This window comes from Nannobrachium achirus (assembly GCF_963921795.1).
Source record: "Nannobrachium achirus genome assembly, chromosome: 10".
In the NCBI taxonomy this organism is placed as follows: Eukaryota; Metazoa; Chordata; class Actinopteri; order Myctophiformes; family Myctophidae; genus Nannobrachium; species Nannobrachium achirus.
The window spans coordinates 19,682,182-19,709,565 of NC_137819.1; the positions used below are offsets into that span (position 1 = coordinate 19,682,182).

General features: G+C 42.1%; 2 protein-coding genes across 2 annotated transcripts in view; both read right to left on the reverse strand.

Moving 5' to 3' along the window:
* The window catches only part of LOC308293340 (receptor-type tyrosine-protein phosphatase U-like), a gene marked incomplete at both ends in the record, with an annotated part of 255,222 nt that overhangs the window by 200,395 nt on the left and 27,443 nt on the right, over positions 1 to 27,384 (reverse strand). The window lies entirely within an intron of this gene.
* LOC308292305 (hatching enzyme 1.2-like) lies at positions 19,688 to 20,482 on the reverse strand (the record flags this gene model as incomplete). The annotated part of the gene is made up of 1 exon (XM_080734621.1): positions 19,688 to 20,482. One exon carries the CDS (start codon positions 20,480 to 20,482, stop codon positions 19,688 to 19,690), a length of 795 nt encoding a protein of 264 aa, XP_080590747.1.

The window sequence follows — 27,384 nt, forward strand, 5'->3', positions numbered from 1 at the left end:
TCCAGAATTCTGAGGCGGGGCTCTTGGGAATTCTGAAGGACGCTTCCTTGTGCGTCACAGAATGGGAAGCTCGGTAGTCCAATCAGATGCAGGACTGGCAGGACTCCCTCTTTCCCATTGGAGGGGGCAGAGTGCCTTCCGCAGTTCCACAGTTATGCACTTCCGCCAGAGGTGTTTGACCAGTCGCGCTAATGAACTGCAGCGGCGGAGGAGGTATCTAGCTTTTTATATCTGTGCGCATGATAGGGTGGCTGAGACAGAATGTATGCATGTTTTTTCAAGAGACGGTGGGTGAATGTGTGAGACGGTTCCTTTTCCTATGGGTCAGATTTTTACTTGACCATAATCAATTGTCACAAATAATTGCAAATAACGATTTAATTGTGTTTTTTGGACTTTAAACATTAGAACTTCCACTTCCACACGTATAATGTAATAGCTTGATACATCCAGCATGTAGATGATGGCTTTCTTAATCAGGCCCACCAGGCAGCAACACAGATCAATGGATACAAACACAGTTGTAATAATAATGAACTGATCTCAGAGGAATCTGTCTGCCTGTGTGTCTGGCTGGGGAAGTAAACAGCAGTGCTAATGTGCATAGTCACAGTCACAGTGTGTTATGTTGGAAGCTGGTCTTCTTTTTGTCCCAATAACCAGAGTGGATGTGATGCTCTACTTTTATAGAACAACACTGCTAGTCCTCATCTTTGACTCTTTGATGATTTATTTGTGCTACCAGCAGTTGCTTTTTATGGTGTTGTGTTTTTTTTTGGTTTGTTTTTACAGGCAGATGTGAAATAACACAGCACATGTTTGAGCTAATTTCGTGTCGTCAAGTGTGAGTGAATAAAGAATTCTCCGATTCAACAACGCCTAATCAGTGCACTGTAAATACAATTCAGGAGATAAATTATGATCACTTTGATTTAGCGTGACATTGTTAATTGGAAGTGTGACGATGCGAGTGATTTTCACTGTGTCTGGCATGATGCTCTCTGGTACGACTGCAAAAACAAACACACGGTCAACACACAAAGACACACACATAAATCCACTCCAGAAACTAGATAACTAAATCCACTATAGACAAGGAGAGACTCAGGGTCATTTAAGCACTAAGACAATCAGACGACAACACCACTTGTCTACGTTCATTTTGGAGGTAAACGAGGAACCGGCAGAGAAGACACTCAGGAGACATTCTTCAAGAGAACAGATGGCTTCCACAAATACACCTACTGTTCCCCTGTGGGAAACTCATTCCTCAGAGAAAGTAGTTCTCTCAGGACAAATTCACAAGAACACCTGAGAGAGGAAGGAGGTGCGCCTCCCTCAGGCAGAAACCGGTATTGGTGCGATGCGTAGCCATCCACACTTCATCATACAGTAGTTAGGGATGCACACTTAATCTAAAGTCATTTCAAAATGTTGTAATCATGAAACTTGGCAATTCATTCAAACATCTCATTTGTTCGGCTGTTGCAGGTTGCCCTCGTCTCCTCTCCATAGAGACACACGGGCGCCTACAAATATGGGCGCCCTATTGTGATAGCAACCCCACTTCGGGTAAGGATGAACGGTGAACTGCAGCTGCCAATGCAATCCCAATGAGAGGAATTGTGAAATATCATAATTTCAGTGGTTAACTACTGAGGCAATAGCGATTTTTTTTTGTGTTCTAATAAAGTGTCCCATGCGTTTAATTTTGCCTTTTTAAAGTGGCATATCTGTCATCTTGATACACTAACTACAATATACTTTAATATACTTCATCTGTGAGTCAAAAGTGCTAGCATTGGAAATCTTAAGTTTAGGTGGTCGCATGGTACATACGTCATGGACGCATCCCTTGAGGTTTTCAATACCCAGATACGCTCGTCTCTCATGTATAATTAGGCTGTTTATTTTTGGGAAATGATCGCATCTCACTTCTTCCAAACCGAGTCTTGCAGGTTATTTTTGGATTAATACTAACCTGGAGAATTCACTCTGTAGTTGAACAAGTCAGGATCTTCAAAGTCGGCGCTCATAAACGCACAGCAGTAAAGACACCGATGTCACTGAAAAGCGACAGGTTCTGTATCTGCCGTCTCCCCTCTTCTCTGTTAACATTATGGGTAACTCATTCAAGTGGCAAATTAAATGTGACACACATCATGTATTTAGCAAACAAGAAGATATGTTGGCAGAGTCAGGCCATACATTTGAAAACATATTTTTATTTAAATCAATATAGTCTTCAGTTCGTGTAGGATTATTTTAATATTAGGCTAACCACAGTTGAATTGAAATGACTTTCTATGGGCTGGCTTGCAGTTCACCGTTCTCCCTTACCCGAAGCGGGGCCGCTGTTTCAATTGTGGGCGTGAATTTGTAGGCGCCCGTGTGTCTCTATTATACAAAGGGGTTTAATAAGCAGAACATTGTACAACAATCTTATTTTTCCATCAGACTCACAGAGACAACGAAAATCACTGAGGTAAGGTACGGTACTGTACAGTGTATGGCATTACATTCATAAGCACTAAAAATCATCATTATCAATAACTGTAATTTTCAGTCAGTAACTGGTCTTGTAATTAATTGCATTCATGCACAGTTGCACTTTTATAGCCTGCAGACCGGTCAAAGCTATTTATTTAATTTAATGTAATCTAATTTCAACCTTTATTTAATTTTCAGAGAACACACTGAGGGCTGGGGTCCCTCTTTTACAGCGGTGCCGAGATTACAATAATTATACAAAACACAACAATATGCAAAAAACTAAAAGAGAATACAGAATACGTAGACTCAACAAGCCCATTCCCAAGATGCACCGCAATCTTTCATGGGCAGATGTGTCTTATGGGGACTGGTGTAAATAGTAACAAAGACATTTCCGGCTTGTCGTGTCTAAAAGACATATTTAGCCACTTGTACGCATGCCCCCACCCGTTAAATCAGAATGCTAAAATCGCTAAAACAATAGAAAGCAGTAAATGAAAACATTTTAACACTCATATTTCTTTTACAAACTAAAATATGAACCATGGTTGTAAAAAAACTAAGTTGTCCTTTAAGTGAAGCTTGTAAGGTGGAGTGAAGCACAACACTTGAAAGCTGACATTCCGAACTCAGTGGAGGCGTGTGGAATCTCAAGCATCAAAGTAGTCCTGAGAGTGTGCGTTTGACAGCTAATAGTTCTCCACTGCAAAAGAGACTTTAAATAAGAGAGTAAGCTCCCAATTAACGCTTTACAAATGAATAAGAACAAACGCTGATCTCTCCTATACGCAAGGGAGGGCCATCCAACCTTATTATACAGTATTATACAGTAGTTGTCACCTGTTATGAATCATTTTATAATGTACTGTACTTACATCCCATTCAACCATTTACTAATTGACCCATTCGCACACCCAGATGACAGGGGTTTCCTCCACTCTCTTGTGAGAGATTATTTTTAGTAGCCACTGGGAAAGTTAAGAAGGTAATGTAATGCCAACTAGCATACAGGCTGACAGAATCCAACTCCCCCAGCTCCTATTTTTTTGGGTTGAAACACATCAAACAAACTAACAGCAAAGGACATGACCTGTCGAGGCAGTGCTGTAATTAACATCATACAATTACAACAATTATCTGATACGAGTAGCAATGGCAATCAGCAATAGACAACGAGGACACTTATGTCTAACGTAAATGCAGTGCAGTTCAGTTAAATATTCATAATTACTATTACTCCATGCAGAAAACTTGGTCTCTGCAATCACGCCTATTCAACCTGTGCTATAGGCTCGAAATCAAAGAGCCTGTTTAGATGTGTTGTGATTGGCTACGGATTGACTTCAATGAGCTGAAGTAGTCCAACCATAGGTTGAGTTTGAGTGTGGTTTCTGTTTAGTTTGATGAAATCAGGACATTGTTGAGTATAGCATACAGTGGACAGTCATCACAGTGCACAATGGGGGGCTGGGGTGGCCCCACTCTGGGCCATGGGTGGCTGCCTGGGGTGGTACCTCACTGATGTAACAAGATGTAACTATATACCAAAGTTAGGACATTCTAGGCCTTGTGATATAAGCGATATGCTCCAGAAATATATGATATGCTTCAGACGGACAGATGGAAAGACAGAATGCAAACTTAACAGTCCCAAATCCACCCTGGCCCATCCCCACCCACTGAAGTCCAGCACACCAGCACGGGACCCCTAAATGCCAAATTTGTCCCTCCGTAAATAACACGCACATAGAGAAAACATGACACTGAGCTATATGAAAGTTAAAAGAGACAGACACTACTGACTAGTAGGGCTGGACATTTCATCGAAAATACATTGAAACCAATAACCGACTTAATCTTGTTTATTTGGGTTAATCAAAACATTTAGGAGCAGGGTTTTGTTTTTCTATATTGATTAGTCTGATTAAGCCTACATTATCTTTTGTTGTATATCGGTGGCATGCAAAAAATAGTGAAAATAGGCGATCAATGTGTTGCGAGCTTGTACTGCAGATTAGTTATTTTCACGATTTTCTACAATCATTTGTTAATTGTTATGAAGGCAAACGTTTTAAATAAGTGTGATATTGAATTGAAGTTACATTTCTGGCGACCGAGGTAAGCTGCAACGTTCAACGCGCTACTCCAAGCCGCTGTGTCCTGAGGTGAGGGTTCAGCACCACAACACATCAATCAGCCTGCAACTCTGTGGAAAACTCTCAGTTCTCTGGACTTCCTCCATTCATCATGACTAACCCCGGAGCCAGACAGCAGACGTGGATGATGTCCCCTCCATGCACTGCCTGCCACCGTGTCAACTTTGTATTCAAGATGAGATTTTCAGGACACTGATGTCCCAGAATAGGAGCTGAGCTCATCCCAGAATCACAAGAGGGGCCATTAACTCAACGTATAGACACCTATATTACAAGGTGAACGAACACACACACACACACACACACACACACACACACACACACACACACACACACACACACACACACACACACACACACACACACACACACACACACACACACACACACACACACACACACACACACACACACACTCTCCATAAAAGTGAACTGCCTCCCTTGAGCATTTCCGAGCTGAGAAAGAAGATCAAGACGACGGGCCAGGAAAATAAATAGGTTGTTCTCGTTCTCTCTCAGTCACACGTTCTCTGTACTTCTCTGCCTTTCTCAAAATATAGCAAGCATAATTTATTTTCACACAGGGAGCATTTCAGTCCCTATTAAAAAGTATGTTTGGGCAACCAAACTTGACTTCACATGAACATAAGAGCAGCAATAAACTGAGGCAAATCAAAGGTGATTTGTGCATTACCTTGGAAAAATGTAGCCGTTCTCAGTGGGCTCTGAAGGCCAGAGAAACACTACCTTGTGTCATATCGCACATTAATGAGGAAGTGGCTGGATGTCTTAAGCTCCTCTCTCTCTCTGTGTGTGTGTGTGTGTGTGTGTGTGTGTGTGTGTGTGTGTGTGTGTGTGTGTGTGTGTGTGTGTGTGTGTGTGTATGTTTGTCTGTGTCTCTCGCTTGCCCACCTGCCCCCGGCAGGTAAATAAAACTTTCAGGCAGGTGAGGTTTGCTTTCAGGTTGTCCATCTATAAACACAGCACGAGATACATGTATATGTGTCCGAGGCTGGAGGAACCGGGCAAATGTCGGCAATTTTAAAAGTCAGAAAATGCGAAAACAAGAGTGATTTAGTTTTTTCTTTGTTTTTCGTTTTTTTTATATAAACACAGTTTGAATATATTAGAGCAGGGGTCTTCAACGTTTTCAGGCCGGGGACCCCCAAACTGATGGGGAGATGGAGCAGGGACCCCCTACCACCTCGTAGGGTGGGGGGGGGTCGGGGCTACGACATATTTTTTATTTTAAACATGTACAAGTTACAGCGAGCAGGGTGGGCCGTACCACTACCATTTCTAAACATACTACTTATTAACTGAGAACCAATGTCAACAGTATCAACAATCTGTCAATTGCATATTAATCATGTATTCAAGCTATTCAAAATGGATAGAATCATGATTTATTTTTTAACATATTAAATGTGTGAAAAAAAAAAAAAAAAAAAAAAAAAACATTTTTTGAAATCTTTTTTTTTTAAAAAGCAATAATTTCGCGGACCCCCTGCAGTACCTCCGCGGACCCCCTAGGGGTCGCGGACCCCCTGTTGAAGACCCCTGTATTAGAGGGTTTTCATTCCATAAGATATCTTTGTTAAGGTCGCTAAATGGCAACATTAGTGTAGCAAAGTTGCCTTGCTTTGGGAGAGTTTTACTGCTGTTTTAGGAGGCGGAGAATGGAGTTCTTTAGATTTGCATAGCGATTTCACGGGAGCGCGATTGGTCTAAGGAATGCATTGTCTCGTATTTCAGCACGCCCATACAGCGTGCTATCTGGTTGTAAATAGTCTACGCAGTAACTAACTTCATCTCGCTAATGTTAACGGTTTGCTGAAGACAGTATTCTGGAAGGATGTATTTTTTTTATGTATAGCCTACATCGTGATCTCAGACGCTCTTGGACGCACAAAGAAAACGTGGAAAATCGAAGCAGCGTGTTGAAAACGTTATGTCATCATGAGTCCTTGTGCTGGCATTACAGGTGGCACGCTCACTCGTCTGTAGTGAAAATAAAAGATTCAGTTTCGCTACTCACCAAAACAAAGACGGATTTGGGGAGTTGAAAGCCTACTTTACTTGGTGGGAACACTCAGAGTCCCCAACATCGCGTCTAAAATACACTTTTTTATCAAGAGAACAGAATATTTCACCGGAAGGCAAAATTTGGTCAATGGACATTTCTATTGACAAGATCTGTAGAGGGCGGTGTGGAGTAACTAAAACCTCCGGTGAAAAAGTTTATTCTCTGGTAAAAAGGTGTATTAAAGTGTATTTTAGACGTGAGGTGGGGGTTTCTGAGTGTTCCCACTAAGTAAAGTAGGCTTCCATCACCCTTACGCCGTCTTTGTTTTGTTGAGTAACGAACCGTATTTTATGTTTATTACATGCAGACGAGAGGGTGCGCAGCCTTTCCTGCCTCGTAAGGGCTCATTGGTGACATAGCGTCAAGGCTCATTCTAACGCTGCTCTCCTCCTCCTCCTCCTAACGCTGCTCCAGCTTGAATCGGTCGATGTTTCGGTCCTAAAGTTATTAATTGTTTCACTGGCTTTAAGCATTAAATAAATAACCTGCTGAGAGACTCTGAACTCACTTACTCAGCGTTTACAAATCATTAGTTCAAAAGTGAGTAGTAGGCTTCTGAATAACGCAGTAGTCTACAACCAAAAGAAGAAGAAAAAAAAACTAAAAGAAAAAGCTGCCTTCTCTGTCCTGCGGGGAAAAACACAGATCTACAAGCCCACAACATGTTGCATTTCGATCGGTTGTAAACTTGAAGATCTGCTATTTACGGTGCAGCACACTGGTGCGTGGACAATGACGCTCACAACCGCGACCACCGACTGTAAACAAATCAACGTGATGGATATAATTCCAGTGGATTTTATCCCTGCAAGCTCCCCTTATTCCCTGTACCTTCAGAAGTTCAGAACGTGCCGAACTAAAAGGTAATAAATCGCGGGGGCGCCCGTTTTTTATTGCAAAACTGGGACTACACATTTAGAGCACTGGTTCTCTAAGTGCTTGAGGGAGTTTTAGGGGGTCGCCAGCTAAATGTAAATGGTTGAGAATCAATGATAGAGGCTTGGACATTAAAATGGGGGTCCCTGGCGTATCTTTTCAAGTGGGGGTCCATGGGCTAATCTGTCCATTTGGGGGTCCTTGACATTAAGATTACAAGTAGACCAACACATGATGTGTGCCATCTAAATGATAGGAACCAAATGGACCCTTATGGGTAGGTGCATGTGTTATAGCAGCTTTGCAAAGTACAAGTACAAGATCTGCTAAGTGGGTAATGTATATGTTTTGCAATAATAATCTAAATCTAGTCTACTAAATAACTAGTAGTTTTAAATAATTGTAGTGGAATAAAAGTACAACATTTGAAGTTGACAGCTATACAACTGTGGAGGTGGTTTGACTTGGGGGGAGTGATTTAGGGGTGTAGACAAGTACCTATTGTCCCTCCCATTGTCACACCCACGTCTGGCTACCTAGAGGTGTAAAAATGTTTCTTGCATTCAAATGGCTTTTTAAGCCCTTTGGGTTTTATGGTGCAACAAGTTTAAAATGTCCATAACTTCTTCAAATATGCTCCAATTTCAACAAATGATACATCATATTAAAGCTTAGATTCTGTACTTTGATAATATGTACAAAAAAGAAAAATGACCAATGCAGACATAAGGAACAAAGTACCAGACCTAGTCACATATGTCTAATAAGATTCAGTTCGATATTTTGGTGTCACAGTTCGACACTTTTTCGATACAAAAAATAAACAGAAATGTCCTTGATTTATAAATGTATTTTATAACTAAGTATTTTTTTGTTTTAACTTTGAACAATACGGTACCCAACCTCTAGGGTAGTGATTCTCTAAGTGGGCTCTTTGGACCCCTAGGGGTCCTTGAGGGCGTTCCAGGGGAATTTGGAAATGGAGTGGTATTGTTTATTGTATTGTTTGGTACAGGCCAGGGTCATTCGGTTCGGTACAGGGTATTTCGGTTCGGTATTCGGTTCGATATGTTGCACCCCTAATGTCTAAGTAAACACCTGAACGTGGCCAAAGCTCTGTCTTCTGGTCTTTGGAATGCAAAGTAAAAGCACTGTTTGCCTATAATGTGCTGTTTTCACTGTTCACTGTAGAAATATAAAATAGGTGTGTCGTAGCTATTTGCCACTATTTGTTTAAATCAAAGTCTATGTGATTTAAAGACAGGGTAGCAGAATAACATCTACTTTGTCCCAATTTAATTGTTAGGTAGTTGTGAAAATATTTGCCAATGCAACCATATAGTTGTCTTGCCTGTTTACAGAGTTGTATTCAGACGGAGATTCCAATGTCCTACTTTTTCAAAACTCCTCCTCCACGAGCTCGGGAATGGCCGAGCAAAATCATGACGTATGGACGCAGAGCAACATCACGTGATCCCATTGATAAGAATGGGAAAAATGCCTTGGAAATTACAGTATTTTACACTTTTTCTAATGAAGTGAACTCTTAACTCATTGACTGCGCCGCCACGAGTTTCCCGAGTTATTCCCGTTGTCTGAGGCTGCGTAGCCCGAGTTTCACGAGTTGGGGCTGTTTTCAAGGTTTATGCAAAAGTACACTTTCCCCTAGCCTGTCACAAAATTTCATGTTTCTATGATAAAAGGGTGGTTAAAAATCACACATCAAAGTCAGCTTGTTTGAAAACAAAGGAGAAATCGACCTCCCCAGTCCCCATGACCCAAAGTGAACTCATTTATCAGGACACGGCTTCAGTTCTGCCGACACAGTGCGGCGCGGCCGCAGCAGTGGTGAAACAAAACTAGCAGATCTTCAAGCAGACCATTCTGCATGAATCAAAAACTTTTTCACTTGAAAAGCTGTGACCTGCTGCACTGGGTCACCCTAACTCTAACCCACACACACCTCCATACCCACACAAAAAAGTTCAAAGTTTCTACAACAAAAGTTTACCAAAACGGTAAGACCCAGCAAGAAAACAATGGCTACATCAGAGCCTCGTAGCAACCGCCCGGCCTCTCAGGCCTCTCTATACCAAAACAAGCCAACACAAACACATCAACAACACAGCAACACCTCCCAGATGAAAGCATTGACAAATCAACACTCAAAGTGTTATAAAAGTTTCAACATAAACTTACCTCAGTGTGATGAGGAGAGCGTTGGTGTAACACACACACACACACACACAGAGAGAGACAGATAAGTCCAGTGCCGTTTAGTGTCAGTAGATCAGTAATCCTATAGTTTCATTCGTGTAGTTTTCTTTTTCTGTTTGTGAGCGGGTTTCATGCCCTCACCGCGGCACAGCAAGCGCCCGACGGCTAGCCATGGTTCGCCGGTCGCCTCTGATTCTGGTTCCCGTCGCGAACCAGCCCGATCCCTGGACGCGGGCGAGCCCGGTCCTGGTCAGATCACCATGGATGCCTTTCTAATCGCCAATTTGCCCCGTCCGGAGACGGATACGGAGTACGAGACGGATGAGGCGGCGCCGCCGTCCCAACAACACACACCGCGGGCAGACATGGCTCCACTGCCCGCACTCCTCACGCCGGAATCGGTGGCTTGCGTGAGGCCACGCGAAGAACGCTCTGCCATGCCCATGTCGCCGAGAGATAACATCGAGACGCTCTCCCAGTCCCAGAGTGAGATGTATGTATTATCCATATCATTGATCCATTCAAAAACAGCAGCAGTCAGTGCAAGTTCACAGCGCATCACTTTGTAGCCTACTTTCCTGACTAACTAACTTTCGCTAAATTATTCACTCGATCAAATGATGTGTACAGCTCCATGTCCGATGCAGATGATTTCATCGGCAGCACTGATGATTGTCAGAGCAGTATAATCAGAGAGTGGTGTCACCGCGGGGTCAGAAACAGCGCTGGTCACGTGGTTCATTGTCACTTTACACCTCATAGACTTCAATGCATTTTGTAAACTTCCGGTTGGCCGTTTATCACTATACGCCAATAGATGTGTGCGTAGAAGACCTGGCCCCATGAAGTGAACGGGAGTGACGCAACTCTCCATTCTAGGGCTCTGATGATTGTGAGTGGCACCCCCGGAGAGCAACACGCAACCGCAAAGACGACCCTTTCTATGCGCGTAAGTTGTGCACGTGCAGCACACATTGCGCGCGCGTGCACACACACACACACACACACACACACACACACACACACACACACACACACACACACAGTATATTCTGTATAATGTATTTATTTATTTAGATGAGTAACTAATCGCTCTGGGTCTACTAAATGCCTAAAACATTTCCCATGTCAATATGTTCAAAATAAAACAGCATAATGGCAAATATAAATGTATTTTTCTGTTCAAGTTATTCTAGTCAAGGTATTGATGTTTTGTCATTACCCATAACAGTAAAATACATATTCCCATTTTCACCATGCAGTACCCCTGCATACCCATAGTACACATACACCCACAGCAAACCTTTATGTATCTCATATAGCATTGATGCTTTTCACACACACACACACACACACACACACACACACACACACACACACACACACACACACACACACACACACACACACACACACACACACACACACACACACACACACACATGGAAACAGAACTTTTCATTCAATTTGAGGAGTAAATAATGTATTTTATTTTGGTATGCGTTTTCAGAAGCTGATCAAGGAAGTGCTTCTCTGTCAGGCACTGGGACACAGAGACCTTCAAGCAAAGGAACAGGCAAAGGTAAGATAAAAATAATGATATTTTATATATATATATATATATATATATATATATATATATATATATATGTGTGTGTATATATGTGTATATAAATATATATATATATATATATATATATGTGTGTATATATATATATATATATAATATATATATATATATATATATATATATATATATATATATATATGTGTGTGTGTGTGTGTGTGTGTGTGTGTGTGTGTGTGTGTGTGTGTGTGTGTGTGTGTGTGTGTGTGTGTGTGTGTGTGTGTATATAGGAGCTCCTGAGCTTCACCGAAGCCATTGTCGAAGCCTGGTGCACCCCGCGACCCACCCAACCCCTCTGGCCCGATCCTCGGAGTGTGAGGAGGTCAGCCCATGTCCCTGAGAAGATACCGCCCAGACCACGAAGGAGAAACCCTACAAGGGTCTGCTACATCTGCAGCAAAATACATAAGAAAAGGAGTGAGACCTCATTCTACTGCCCTCTGTGTCTTGTGCCTTTGCACAGGAGGCTTTGTTTCGAACGGTACCACGCAGAGATTGACTATGAGCATGCAAGCGGTGCTCGACGTCGACGATAGACAGACACATTTTGATGACATGAGTGTAGACATACTGTGTACCGATTTGTGTGATTTTAGGGCAAATTCTGTAGGAGCAGTGTCCAAAAATGTGTTTGAAAAAATCGGCCTGATGGTGGCGCTATATGGGACAGATCCATTTTGATGACATGAGTGTAGACATACTGTGTAGCGATTTGCGTGATTTTAGGGCAAAATCTGTAGGAGTAGTGTCCAAAAATGTGTTTTGAAAAATCGGCCTGAAGGTGGCGCTAAATGGGACATATCCATGTTGATGAGATGAGTGTAGACATACTGTGTACCGATTTGCGTGATTTGAGGGCAAATATTGTAGGAGCAGTGTCCAAAAATGTGTTTTGCAAGAATCGGCCTCATGGTGGCGCTAGAAGAGGGGCATGTGAGAATTGATGGTGGTGGAGGTTGTAGGTTGGCAGGCAAGGAGTGTGTGTGCGAAATTTGGCATGGATCGGGGCAACGGTTGCGGAGATACGATGTGACGTGCAAAAGTGTGACGTGTGACGGACGGACAGACAATGTGCCCATTACACTGTAAGAAAATATTGTTTTTGTTTCAAATCATAAAGTAAGCATCTGATGTAATAAATAAAGAGCTGTGAGTAAAAAAAAATGAGTTGTTTGCTTGAAAAGAGACCATTCACAAAAACTTCTTTTTCTCCAGTTGTTATTCTGAGAGGGCTTGGTTTTGGTGAAACAAGGGTTTTCAAATGGCTATAACTAAAGAAGTGTACATGATAAAAACATAATTATTTTTTCTGTGGAAACTAGAAGTTATCCTCTTTCATCTGGGCCATGGCATGACATAGTCATCATTAGACAGAATTTAAAATAAAATGGTAAACATGGTAAAAAATCAAGAAATGCTTGGCAACCTAGCTTGATAGTTCACTTTTAATGGTGGCAGTCAATGAGTTAACTTTCTTAATTGACATGAACAACAACGTGAATGCTATACACTTGCAATTTTTTATAAAGAATCAATAAGCAGTTTTTTCCGTATCCATTATATAGTGAAGCGTGCACCTATTTTACTAGCCTGGGGGGCGTGTCTCTTCGCGACCCCGGTTCTCTAGCGAGGCACTGAGAAACACCAAGCCGAGATGGGCGCTCGTTTCGGCCAAATGCTGGAGTTGCCTCGGTGTTTGACTGTGGATGTTTTTTTTTTGTTTTCTTTTTCTCTCTCTCCTCCCGTTTTTCCCCCTGCCTCTCCATTCATGTGTTCTCTACATCTGGACCAAACAATGACACGACATTGGAAGGATTAACTCACCCAAAAGAAGGTAGACAAATGTATTCCACTGGAATTAGTTATTAAAAGGTCCTTCACAAACACGAGTGACGGGCCGTGGACCGTGCGAGCCACGTGACGAGCTCGCAATGGACTGGAAAAGATACTCATATTTTACTTAAGTAAAAGTACTCTCATATCATTCTCGCACCCATGGACAGTCGCCTAGGACGCGACGCGCAATCTACAGTCACAATTGTGAGCTTGCAGATCGGCTAGTTTCAAACAGCCAAGGTATAACATAGGGCTAAAGTAATTGTTATCTGGTCCTTCACAAACGCGAGACGGGGCCGTGGGCCGTGCGAGCTCGCAATGGTGGAAAAGATACTCATATTTTACTCAAGTAAAAGTACTCTCATATCATTCTCGCATGGACAGTCGCCTATAGGACGTGACGCGCAGTGGCCAATCTATTGATCGGCTAGTTTAAAACAGCCAAGGTATAAAATAGGTAGTTAATATATGTTTTATAATATTATAATGTATTTCTGTAGTAACTAAAGCTTTCAACTTATTTTAATGGTGTAACTACAGTATTTGCCTCAGAGATAGATGTAGTGTAGTAGAAGTGAAAGTATTGGGAATTGGAAATATCCAAGTACAAATACCTCAACATTGTAGACTACTTGAGTACAGTACTTGAGTAAATATACTTATAGTTACTTTACACAGCATGCGCTGATGCGAAAATCTGTTGAATTGTTGATACATAGATTCGTTGCAGAATTCATTTAAACCTGCATTTTGGTCTAAGTGGTTCTCAAATTTTAAAATGTCAAGGTCTCCTCTTAAAGGCCCTGTTCAGGGAATTAAGCTATTTCTTTATAGAAACATTTTTCAAGTAGAATGACTATTTCTGAACCACTGTTAAAAAAATTGGAACTTTATATTGCAGCATTGTGATATAAGACTGCTTTACGTTTTTTAATCATAACTGGGGTGTCATATTTTAATGCTCGTCACCGTGGTGCGTAATCTGCGCATCACGGTGATAGCTATTCATTAATTATTACTTTTGATAGGTTACTGAATAGCCTATGAGATCAGTTACTAGGCAAATTCATCCCTTCTTCCAGCTAGCCTGGTCGCTAACGTCCACACTGTTGCTGTTGCTCCTGCAGTGCTCTCTCCCCACACCCCCCCCCCCCCCCACCCCCGGCCGCCAATCCCCCCCCCCCCCCCCCCCCTCCCCCCTCACCCCCCTCACCGCCCCCACCACCACACACACACACACACGCACGCACGCACGCACGCGAGTGCAATAAGTGCATTAATCCATGCCTCCACGGTAGCAGGCTAGCTGCTGCTAGCCTGCTAGCATTAGCCACGTCCCTCTCAGTAGCTCCATTAGGTGTGTGTGTGTGTGTGTGTGTGTGTGTGTGTGTGTGTGTGTGTGTGTGTGTGTGTGTGTGTGTGTGTGTGTGCGCGCGCGTGCGCGTGTGTGTCTGCACGTCCTGTGACGACGACACGAAACACTGGAGAGTGATATTTTACTTGAGTAAAAGTATCACTACTAGTGCAAAAGTTTTCAAATGCATCAAATATTTTGAAAATAGCAGATCTACAAGCTTGACACATTGTGAGCTTTTTTCTTTTATTAATTTTGTATTTGGAAAAACATATATAGCCTACTCAAGTCAAAGTACCTCAATATGATACTTAATTAGAGTACTTGAGTAAATATACTTAGTTACTTTTTTGAGTAAAAGTACTTTTTTAACACCCCTGAAAACGGAAGCAGATACTTCCATGAGTGGGTGTGGCTTCATGCTGTACATAGGCCACGCCCCTACAGCCCTTGGCAGAAAGGCCAGAAAATATGTATTGGATTTCACACATTTTTGAAACATAATTTTTCAAAAATTTAGATTTTTTTCATCATTCAAATTTTGTCTGTTGGTTAATAATACATTACTCTGTTGTGTGACAAACTGGGAATACCCTTGTTATCATCTTTATTTGACTGAACACCCCCTTTAACTCTCTCTGACAGTTTACAAACGAAACCAAATGGACCTGTATACTGTCAAAGTTACATACTTTAAGGGTACATTTTTACCTCCCAAAAGGAACCCAGAGAGTCCCTGGACTCCACTTTAGCGAACCACTGGTCTAAATAGTCTGTTACTCTTTTTTCTTTTAGTTTTTGTTACCTTGTAGGTGGTTGTACTGTTAAGTAACTTGAAAAATGATTGATCTTAAACGGCGAAAGCAGTAGATTCTTTGATTTGTTTTCTTACAAACTGATTCAATATGATCTTTCCATGACAAACTACCTGAGGTATGTATACGAACATACCTGGTCGATTCTGTTTACCATGAATATTAAACAGTAAAGTCCAAGATCACTGATTACTAGTTACTTTGCACCGATCACTTTCTGTGAAGTGAACACTGTAATTCACCAACAATTTAAAATAAAAAACATTTCTCAAATTTGTATGGCATTATTTAAGTTGGTGTTGAAAACATGAGTTAAACAATGATTCTGTATGGCTAGACCATTCCTTTGAAATTGTCAGATTGAATTACGTTTGTATAATGGACATTTGAATGCTTGGGTCACACTTGCTATGAGTTTAGAGCTAATAGAACATGGTATAAACTGATTATTACTATAATTACACTTATAAAGCATAAAGTGAACATGTTGTGAACACCATGACTAGGGTAGCACTTATGACACGTCTAGTTCATGTTAATCAGATGGAATTAATTGATCCAATACTTTTAACAGTTATATACCAAAGTATAGGACTGAAAGTGTATTAATAAATAACGTTCATGCTGTGAATCTAAAAAAGAAAAAAAAAAGGTCACTGTGAAAAGGTCTACCCATACCGGGGCCGGTGACCAACAAAAATTGTCAATTGTTCCTGTCAAAGTTAAATTGTCAAATTCAAATCAAACAGTTCAAACGTACGCTTTCCTTGACCCAGGAAGCACTGGAACATTTTGTACAGAAGCTTTATGGAAGCAACTGAATTCAAAAGCAACACCAACTCGAATCCTACTTCAGACTCTTGGACAAGACAAGGTCACAAGTATCAACAGAATCAATGGACTGGAAGTGTCAAGTCTTGAAGGAAACCATTTCCTAAAACTGCCACCGCTCTACACTCAAAAAGAAATTCCTGTAACCAAGGAGCAAATTCCCACTCAGGTTGATGTGCAAGAATGGAACTACCTAAAAGAGGTTAAGTTACCATATATTGATGCAGATATTGGACTCCTGATTGGCAATGATGCAGCTACATTTATGGAACCTTGAACAGTAATTCATAGTAAGGGTAATGGGCCCTATGCAGTAAAGACGAGACTTGGATGGGTGGTTAATGGGCTTCTAGACAAACCCACAATGAGCCATAAGCAACCAACCCATATTTTCACTAACCGCATATCAGTAATACATTTGCACAAAAGGCCTTCAAAAGAAGTAAAGTCTTCTAAAGAAAAGAAGCAGCCAACAAAGCCTTCTAAGAAAGGTGAACCAAAGGAACCTCCTAAGAAAAGAGCAAGGTAAACCTGCCAAGATTGTCAAAGAAGTAACAAAGACCCCAGAGAAAGAAATAAAGAACGTGTTACGGAAGTACATGGGTGAGAAACCTGACAAGTATGACTACAGCAAGGCGCAGGTTCCCAGGCCACTCAATGCCGAGGTTGAATCAAAGCAGATGGAGAAGAAGGCACAAAAAGCAGCAAAGAAACATCGAGAGAAGGAGCAGAAAGAGAACAGGAAAGAATCTTTGAAGACATGGCCTAACTTACCTGCTGATCTCACCTCCATACCATCCGCTGATCCTAAGATAAAGAATACTTACTTCTAATGAATGTACGTCAAAAATGGAACCGCATCCGCAGGAACTTTGAAAATGGAGACATTGTGATCATAGCTGACACAAATGCACCAAGAGGATCCTGGATGCTGGCTAGAGTCCTGGAAGTAATGCCAGACTCGAGAGGACTTGTGAGAAGTGTGCGTCTTCAGACAAGAACCAGCGTACTTGAAAGGCCAATCAGCAAGATTTGCCTGCTGGTGCCGAAGTCAAATAGCCGGGGAGCCACTGTGCCAAAATGAGAGAAGACCTGTGATGTCATGACATACTCAAAATTTTAGTTTTTGCCAGACCCATGAAATGGGTAGGCCTACATAAGCAAATGTCGGTCCGGGTTTTCTATATAAAGGGTATATATGATGATGACATGATGATGACATGCCTACAAAAGGCATGATGTCATAAATGATGATGACAGACAGGGGGTCTGGCACAACCAGGTTGACCTGGTCTAGTTCCTATTAATTTGGTCAATAAGGTACACAGAATGAGAGGCCTGCTCTGCCGGAAACACTGCGAAAAAAGGTTTCCCATTGACTTCACTATACTGGAAAAAAACACACCAAAAAAAGTAGCATGTGAGGGGTCAAACTAAGGGTTCTTCATGATTCTGAATCCATTTCAAGCATTTGTTTTGCATGAAAAACATTCCTTGGGCTAGATTTCAGCCTCTCAAACCTGTGAAAAGTGATGAGTCATCACTTTTCACCGTTATTTTGGTCCGTTTTCTAGCCCAAGGAATGTTTTTCATGCAAAACAAATGCTTGCAATGGATTCAGAATCATCAAGAACCCCTAGTTTGACCCCTCACATGCTACTTGAAACATATTTTTTGGTGTGTTTCTTTCCTGTATATTGAAGTCGATGGAGTGAATATACAAATGGCCATAACTTTTTTTCGCAGAGTTTCCGGCAGAGCAGGCCTCTCATTCTGTGTACCTTAATGACCAAATGAATAGAAAAAACAAAAATAAAGAGTATGTTATGACGTCACAGGTAAAACCCTATTCTTTGAGCTTTTGGGCCTGTGGCTCCCCGGCTAAAACTAAAGAAGTACTGTGTTACGGAAGTACATGGGTGAGAAACCTGACAAGTATGACTACAGCAAGGCGCAGGTTCCCAGGCCACTCAATGCCGAGGTTGAATCAAAGCAGATGGAGAAGAAGGCACAAAAAGCAGCAAAGAAACATCGAGAGAAGGAGCAGAAAGAGAACAGGAAAGAATCTTTGAAGACATGGCCTAACTTACCTGCTGATCTCACCTCCATACCATCCGCTGATCCTAAGATAAAGAATACTTACTTCTAATAAATGTACGTCAAAAATGGAACCGCATCCGCAGGAACTTTGAAAATGGAGACATTGTGATCATAGCTGACACAAATGCACCAAGAGGATCCTGGATGCTGGCTAGAGTCCTGGAAGTAATGCCAGACTCGAGAGGACTTGTGAGAAGTGTGCGTCTTCAGACAAGAACCAGCGTACTTGAAAGGCCAATCAGCAAGATTTGCCTGCTGGTGCCGAAGTCAAACTAAAGAAGTACTGAAGATACAGAAAGGCTTATACACCATGCCTGTCCCCACCTCACAAGTTTTGATTTTGATTTTTTGAACACTTTTTTATGGCTCCAGTTTTTTGTTTTGATTTTGTATTGTTATTAGAGCATGCCCATAACAATAGGGGCCGGTTATGTTGGAGCCATTGTCAGTTCAGTTATTTTTTGTGATCGCCTAAACAATGGCACCATAGGTCCCTTTAATTAAGAATAATAAGAAGAATTTACCTACGTCACCCCACAAGGGAAATTCAGTTTTCAGCTTAACCCAGCTGACCCCCAGTGCTTCGCACAAGGCGCGCGGGGGGAGGGGAGCAGTGATAGCTGGAGCACGGAATCGTACCTGCGACCTCTGGGACCTCCGGAGTCCTAGGTATGGACACTAACCACTCAGCTATCACTTCTAAATTAGTCTACAGCTGCGTGAAAGAAGACGCCAGTAGTAGTAGAGAAACAGGTTTTCAACCGCTCGTACGCACCGCTCGTGACGCTTGTCTTTAAGTTTGCACACTTCAGAAAGCGCATATTTTTGAACTGTGTTGAATCACTTTGAACGTATGAACTTTTGAGCGCTTCTTTGTTTGAAACCCTTTCAGTTTAGTTTACGTGTGGAGCCTGTTTTGTTTCATTGTTTACCCTTGTTTATATGAAACGTTCACTACAACAACCCCAAACAACAACTCTTGCCATAAAACAGCAAATGTGAATTCATCGTCAAGAACATCAAGCAACAACAAACTGTGAGTAACAAACAGCCCAAGTCAAGTTTGAAGAGCATGTTAAAACCCCTAGTCTACTGGCCTAGAAGGGAAATTGGCCCTACATTCAAGTTGAAAAGCTTTTTTTTATGTTTTTAATATATTGTTATTGTTGCTTTTATTTAGACAGGAAGGTGTAATTAAGTTGAGGGTGGTTAAGCAGGTTGTCATGCAGCAGCACAAGGTTCCAGCTGGAATCAAACGGGGGACATTGATTGACACTATTTGTTTTCACACTACTGTCACACCCCATCTCGGCCTCCTGAGTGTTTGTAACAGTACAGCTTGTTGAGTCTGAGAATGTCTGTCTGGCTCATCTCAGTGGCTGTGCCAAACTCTACAGTGGGGTCAGGGAAGGCCACCAGGGTGGGCTGCCCGTTTGCAGAGAAGGCATACTTGTTGTAATGCATAACAGAGCCATAGTCGTAGGACGTGCCTGGGTTCAGAGTGTGGATCTTGTCAAAGGCGTGCGTCTTTCCTGGTTCAACATTCTCCAGGTGAACACGGATGTACTGGTCGCGGTCGGCACGTTTCTGCTCGTGATGGAAGCCCAGGGAGTGGAGCAGCTCATGCTGGACTGTGTCATGTGTCACACAGCGTGAACCCAGGGACAAATCCTGTGCACCGCCATAGTGACCAACCCAGGACCAGCATCCATTGAGTGACTGGATGTTGATGTAGTCTCTCTGATTGGTGCGTTTGACGAAGCGGATGCAGGAGACCTCGTGATAGGACTCCAGGCCACGGTGAATGATGGCCAGCTCACTGGGGGAGAACGTTTTAGAGATGACGTATGGCACGTAGACCTTGCCATCGCTGGACCTGGGCCACACTCGGCCTCTAGAAGTGCAAGGATCAGCATTCCTCTCAGCTTCAGAGCCATAGGCAACGTCATCCTCCAGATAAGGATCACCAGGACCGCGGACAATATCCCTGTTGGCTTTCTCAATCCGCTCAGAGAGAGTCAGAGCCTCTTCTTTGGCCCTGGCGGAGACTACAAGAGCCAGTAGTCCCAGCATGCACTTCAACATAGCCATGTTAACTGTTCACCTGTCGTCTGAAATGTGTTAGGGGTGAATTACTGGTATAACAATCCACAGGTGCAACCCTGGTTTGTCTTATAGGATTAGTTGGGTTTTCTGAGGTTTAGAGCTAAATTAGATTATAGCGACTGAAACATTCAATAAGATAATTCACTTAAATAGGAAGTGAATGATGAAAGGATGACGTGGGCAAGTCGTCATTCCTGACAGGTTATTTTTGGCAAAAGGTCTCCTCAGAAGAACCCTCAAGTTGTTAATTTAAAAGAATTATCCTATCACACAAAGATTTTGCTACCCCCCTCACCCCCTCGTAGTAACTCTGAGGACCCCCTGTTGAAGACCCCTGCTTTATAGCCTATTTTTTACCCGATTCTATAAGTGTCTTCTAAATCTTTGGTGGTGCTCAAACCTTTTTCATGTCAAGGACCCCCAAAATGATATGTATTTGGCCACGGGGAAAAAAGCAATAATTATTAATATTATTATTTTTATTTATTTTGGTCTGCATTTATTGTTAGGACAGTACTACAGTAGACTGACAGTCTATCTGCATAGAATGCAGATATGATAGCAGATATACAAGCTTGTAGATCAGCTATTTTTGAAAAATCTTGAAAATGTGTGCAAGTCTTTGAATATTTTTGACCCGATAGCCAGTTCACATCAACAATCATAATACTAGGAGTGTGAATTAAGCAAGCACGGACATTGTTTTGTCATATATCATATACCAGTAAGACTCCCTAATCGGGAGATAAGCGACCAATAGGCCAAAAGTTTGTTTTACCAATTATTACACTCTATGTGAACATTTACATCAACAAATCCCAAGTACTGGTTTTTAGGGGTGCTGAGTGTGGCGCAGCAGAGTGTCATGCATTTTCTGCAGGGCCTTGTCAATGGCTTTGTGTTCTTGCTGCGTTTTGTTGTTGTTGATCCTCTGGAAGCAGCTGTCGGTAGGACCATATATGGATTCTGTTAGTGTGGATCTCCTAACAGGGCATCATCTGGGATACAATCCCTTTTATGCCCATATATGGAGATCCCTAACATAATCCCTTTCATGCCCATATATGGAGATCCCTAACAGAATCCCTTTTATGCCCATATATGGAGATCCCTAACAGCATCCCTTTTATGCCCATATATGGAGATCACTAACAGCTAACAGAATCCCTTTTATGCCCATATATGGAGATCCCTAACAGAATCCCTTTTATGCCCATATATGGAGATCCCTAACAGAATCCCTTTTATGCCCATATATGGAGATCCTAACAGAATCCCTTTTATGCCCATATATGGAGATCCCTAACAGAATCCCTTTTATGCCCAGTTGGTTGCTAGGGTAAAAAAACATGGTTGCTATGGTAAACAGTTGGTTGCTAGGGTAAACAGTTGGTTGCTAGGGTAAAACCATGGTTGCTAAGGTGGTTGCTAACGTACACTAACAGACCAGCAACAACAGACTGTTGCCACAGCAACGTACACAAAGGTTTGTGTACACATGTGGTGTGATGTCATACTGAAGATATATGACATCACACCGTACACAAACAAAGGTGTGACGTGTGACGTGTGATGGACGGACGGCCGGTGGAGGTTTTCATAGTAAACTGCTCCCTGACGGTCGCAATCATACCAGTAAGACTCCCTAATCGGGAGATAAGCGACCGTTGGTCGCTTATCTCCACAAATAGGCCAAAAGTTTGTTTTACCAATTATCAAGACATACGGGCAGTTGACAGTTTGCCATGGTTACTCATTGAAGTTGAATCTCCATATATGGAGATAACCTACGCATCACACTAAGTCTGACCTCACCAGCCCATATTTGGGCATGAGCAACTTATGTCTCCATATATGGAGATATGATGACATCACACAGTCCTCAGCCGATGATGTAGCGTGATGTCATACAATACACAAACGAGCCCTACAGTATAAAGGGGCAATTCTTGCCAGGAAAGAAGCATTTCTTCGACTCAGACCTTATCGCCAGGGTTGGCTTATAGCAGCTGTCGGTAGGACCATATATGGATTCTGTTAGTGTGGATCTCCTAACAGGGCATCATCTGGGATACAATCCCTTTTATGCCCATATATGGAGATCCCTAACAGAATCCCTTTCATGCCCATATATGGAGATCCCTAACAGAATCCCTTTTATCCTTTTATGCCCATATATGGAGATCCCTAACAGCATCCCTTTTATACCCATATATGGAGATCACTAACAGCTAACAGAATCCCTTTTATGCCCATATATGGAGATCCCTAACAGAATCCCTTTTATGCCCATATATGGAGATCCCTAACAGAATCCCTTTTATGCCCACATATGGAGATCCCTAACAGAATCCCTTTTATGCCCATATATGGAGATCCCTAACAGAATCCCTTTTATGCCCATATATGGAGATCCCTAACAGAATCCCTTGTATGCCCATATATGGAGATCCCTAACAGAATCCCTTTTATGCCCATATATGGAGATCCCTAACAGAATCCCTTTTATGCCCATATATTATGGAGAAATCCCTGCTCTGAGTATCTGACATCAGTGTGATGTCACCTGTTTATGCCCATATATACTGCTCTGCGTATCTGGTTGCTATGGTAAACAGTTGGTTGCTAGGGTAAACAGTTGGTTGCTAGGGTAAAACCATGGTTGCTAAGGTGGTTGCTAACGTACACTAACAGACCAGCAACAACAGACTGTTGCCACAGCAACGTACACAAAGGTTTGTGTACACATGTGGTGTGATGTCATACTGATGCGGAGATATGAGCAGGGCAAAGGTGTGACGTGTGACGTGTGACGGACGGACGGACGGACGGACGGACGGACGGACGGACGGACGGACGGACGGCCGGTGGAGGTTTTCATAGTAAACTGCTCCCTGACGGTCGCAATCAAATGACCCTTACAGGTCTGTAACTAATTCTGAGAGGGCACAAATGGAACCAAATGGCCCTTACAGGTCTGTAACTTTGACATTGTACAAATGGAACCAAATGGACACTAACGGGTCCATTTGGTTCCATTTGTACATTTTCAAAGTTAAGGGGAGACCTTCATATTTGAAAGTTTGAGAAACTGCACTAAAGGCACGAGGATGCAAACGTGTTTGTACTGGTCAATGCAAAACGTGTTTGTAAACAATCTTGTCTTTATTGTGCGTGTAATACTGTAACTGCTAATCGTAGAAAGCTTATTGTATTCATTTTAGTTACCGTATTAGCCCGAATTTAGTACGACTCTGTTTATAAGACGACCCTATTTTTCAATTATCATTTTGGGAAAAAATATGTTGAAGACAAAATATTATATATTATATTATATTAACTCATTCCCCGCCTCCCCCGATAGTCCCGAGAAAATCCCAATGTCGTTCCCCGCCAGGCCCGATAGTCCCGAGAATTTGCTTTTATATAATGTAATGTTTAATTACACTCTCCCCCAGCTCGTGACAAATTTTTATCCTTTTATCTTACAGAGAACCTAAAATATCACACATCAAAGTAAGTGTGTTTGAAAAAAAGACTGTAATAATGTATAAATTGCAATACAAATGCATATAAATCTCCCCATAACCCACAGTGAACTGGCACAGTGACGCATTTTGCGCACACAAGGCTGGCGGAAAAAAAAGAGAAGAAAAAAAAAGTGTGAGAACAGCTGTGTGTGTGTGTGTGTGTGTGTGTGTGTGTGTGTGTGTGTGTGTGTGTGTGTGTGTGTGTGTGTGTGTGTGTGTGTGTGTGTGTGTGTGTGTGTGTGTGAACATCTCTTAGCTGGCTGGTGGTCCACGGACCACTGTCTGTTTCAGTGGTCCCCCTGTCCTGATCAGCACAGTGCTATCAGAGTCTCTGATTCAGAGATCTGTCTCTCTCTCTCTCTCTCTCTCTCTAGATACAAAATAATTATCGCCAATTCGCCATATAAATGCTTCTAAAACATACCTGAGAATGATGATGGTTGATTAGAATCCACAGGTTATAATCCATATATCCAGGCTATAATATATTGTTTTGTAATGGTCCACAAGCAGCCAAGCAGGCCATTGGCGCCAGGCGGTCCTTTGCAAAGGGGGGTCCCTGGTCGGCTTTCTAACAGGGGGTCCGCGGGCCCAACGCTTCGCTCCGCAGAGCAGTGGGAACACGATAATCAACTCTTACAAAATCAATCAATAAAACTGCCCGATTACATAAAGTTCACGACGCGATCCAGTTGAGTCAGAGACAAGTGAAGTGGTCCCTGGAAGGGGGTCCGTCCTCTCATTACCCTGCCTGGTCTCCAGCCAACACTTCTCACGGACCACCACCAAAACTCCCACGCTCCCCCACCATGCTCCTCCCAAAAAGCAAGAGATCAACTAGTGTCGTTACTAACGAGCAAAGACGCAGAGGAGCTGTTTAGCAGGGCAGTGCAGAGGATTTTTTTAGGGGCAGGGGGAGACATTTTTCCAACATGTCCTAGAATGTGAAAATAGCAGATCTACAAGCTCGACTTTGATTGATTGATTGAAGACTTTATTAGAAGTTTGCATAGGAAAAGGTACAGTTTCATGACGGTACAGTTCACTGGTACAAGGTCTACTAAAAGGAGATCCATGAAAAGACTAAGCTTATTTCCACTGGAAACCATTGAAGTATCTCATATAAAATTGAATGACAAGCTCTCAATGTGTCACAGTCTCAGAGCGATGTGTTGAGCTTGTAGAGCTTGTAGATCTGCTATTTTCACATTCTAGGACATGTTAGAAAAAAGACTCATGCCCCCTTTTATGTCTATTTGTGTGTGTGCACCTGTACAGAGCAAAAGACAACCAGCAGACACACAGAGACAGAGAGAAAGCGCCCCCAAGTGGGGGCTCACAGAAATACTCACAGAAATACTGCAATATAGTATGTGAGTTTTTTGGTCAGATATAGCCAATAAAAATATTTTTCTCTGCATTTTTCTAAACAGAAAATTCTAAAAATAAATCCTATTACATAATTACATTAGTACACTTATCTGATAATGCCTGAAGCCATAAAGACACATCTCAAGTGAGTTATCCACTTGAAAACAGATCATTCACAAAAAGGTCAATAACTCCAATTATTTTGAATTTCCACCTGGATTTTGAAAAAACAAGGGGTTTGAAATGGCCAAAACTCTAGATTGCTACATCGTACATACAAAAAAATATTTTTTGGAGAGACTAGAGGATGTCCTCTTTTAATCCATGCACTGTATGACATTTTCGTGCAAACAGGGAATTTAGGAAAAATGTCTAAATATGAAGAAAATGCTTAAACAAAATGGCAGGGGAGCCTACAGTGAATGTTAAAATGGCGGTCAATGTGTTAAGTTATTTATAAAAAAAAAACTTTATTATTGTAAAATTATTATAGAAAAGCTTATACAGAGATAACATTCTGCTGTATTGTATTGCATTATCCATCAAAGTCAACTTCTATTCAAACACAACATTCACAATTCAGACTGTGAAAAGCACAATAACAAACACTACATTTCCCATCAAGCTTTGCAGCCCGTTTCATCATTCAGATGCGACGGTCCATTGTAAACAGGAACCATTGCAGCCAGCGTTATAGCCTAGGCTATTCAGTTGCTGTTGGGATTAAACTTCCACGCTAAAGATCACCGTCATCCACGCCGATGTTCGCGAGAACAACGCACACGCACGCGGCCCGGTAAGTCCAATTAAGCCATCCGACTTTGCCAAACGGGAGGTGAAATGAGCCGAGGTCCAAAGTTCGCTGCGCATCAATCATACCGTAGTGTACGGTAATTACCGCAGGAGCTCGCGGGGGCTGTGAGAGAGCAGGGAAAGGTCCTGAAAGATACATAACGTATCTCCCCGGTGAAAAGTCTAATCCCCAATTATAGGACGACTCCCTATTTTGAGGATATGTTTATTAGAATAAAATATCGTCCTATATTCGGGCCAATACAAATCGTAAAAATAAACAACAGAGAGAAAAGAAGAGAAAGAGAGAAAAAAAAAGGGTACATCAGAGCTAGCTGTACGTCTGTAACTCTGTACGTCCGATCGCTTTATCAAACCAAGATTGACCCGCTATAAACCCAATGTTAAAGACATGGTCCCGGGAAACACCACGTCCCAGAACCAAGACCCACATATACATTAGTACGAGAAGCTAGCTTATATAAAGTATAATTACCACACAAAAAAGAAAGACGACCCCCAACTCTTTCTACTAGATACCCCAAATGAACCTGCCCCGTTCGCTATCTAACCCAAAGTTAGGTGAATAAAACATATAAGAGCAAAGCACATTTCTTATTTCTACGAGCAAATAAATGAATAAGCGGTCAGAGCAGCCCTGGAATTTCGTCATTTTACGGGCAAGGCCACTTGGCCTTTGGTCGTGTCCATCTTTTGAGGGCACAAAGGCCAAATACCAGGGCAGGAAGGCCATCAAATAAAACAAGATCTTTGTCCATTGAAAGAATTTGTTGAATTTCAGGGTTTGTGACGATAACTGCAGTGAAATAGATAAATGATGGTATTTACAATCTGATCCATGCTCAGCCCTGCACCAATCAAAGTCACTGGATTGGTTTAAAGATGGGGGAGTTAAGATTTCATAATCTCAACAAAAACACTGGCGTCTACATGACAAGAAAGAGACACTGGTGTCTACATGACAAGAAAGACACACTGGTGTCTACTGTCTACATATTGACAAGAAAGAGACAGAGGAGAAAGTGGTACAGTCAGCTGGGGCATTAAGGCCACTGTGGCCTCAGGTCATGACATTTCTTTGAGGGGAACAAGGCCAAACTGAGGGGCAACGACGGCCATGGCCTTCATGGCCTCCCTGAAATTCCTGCCCTGGTTCAGAGACATTGGTAAAGA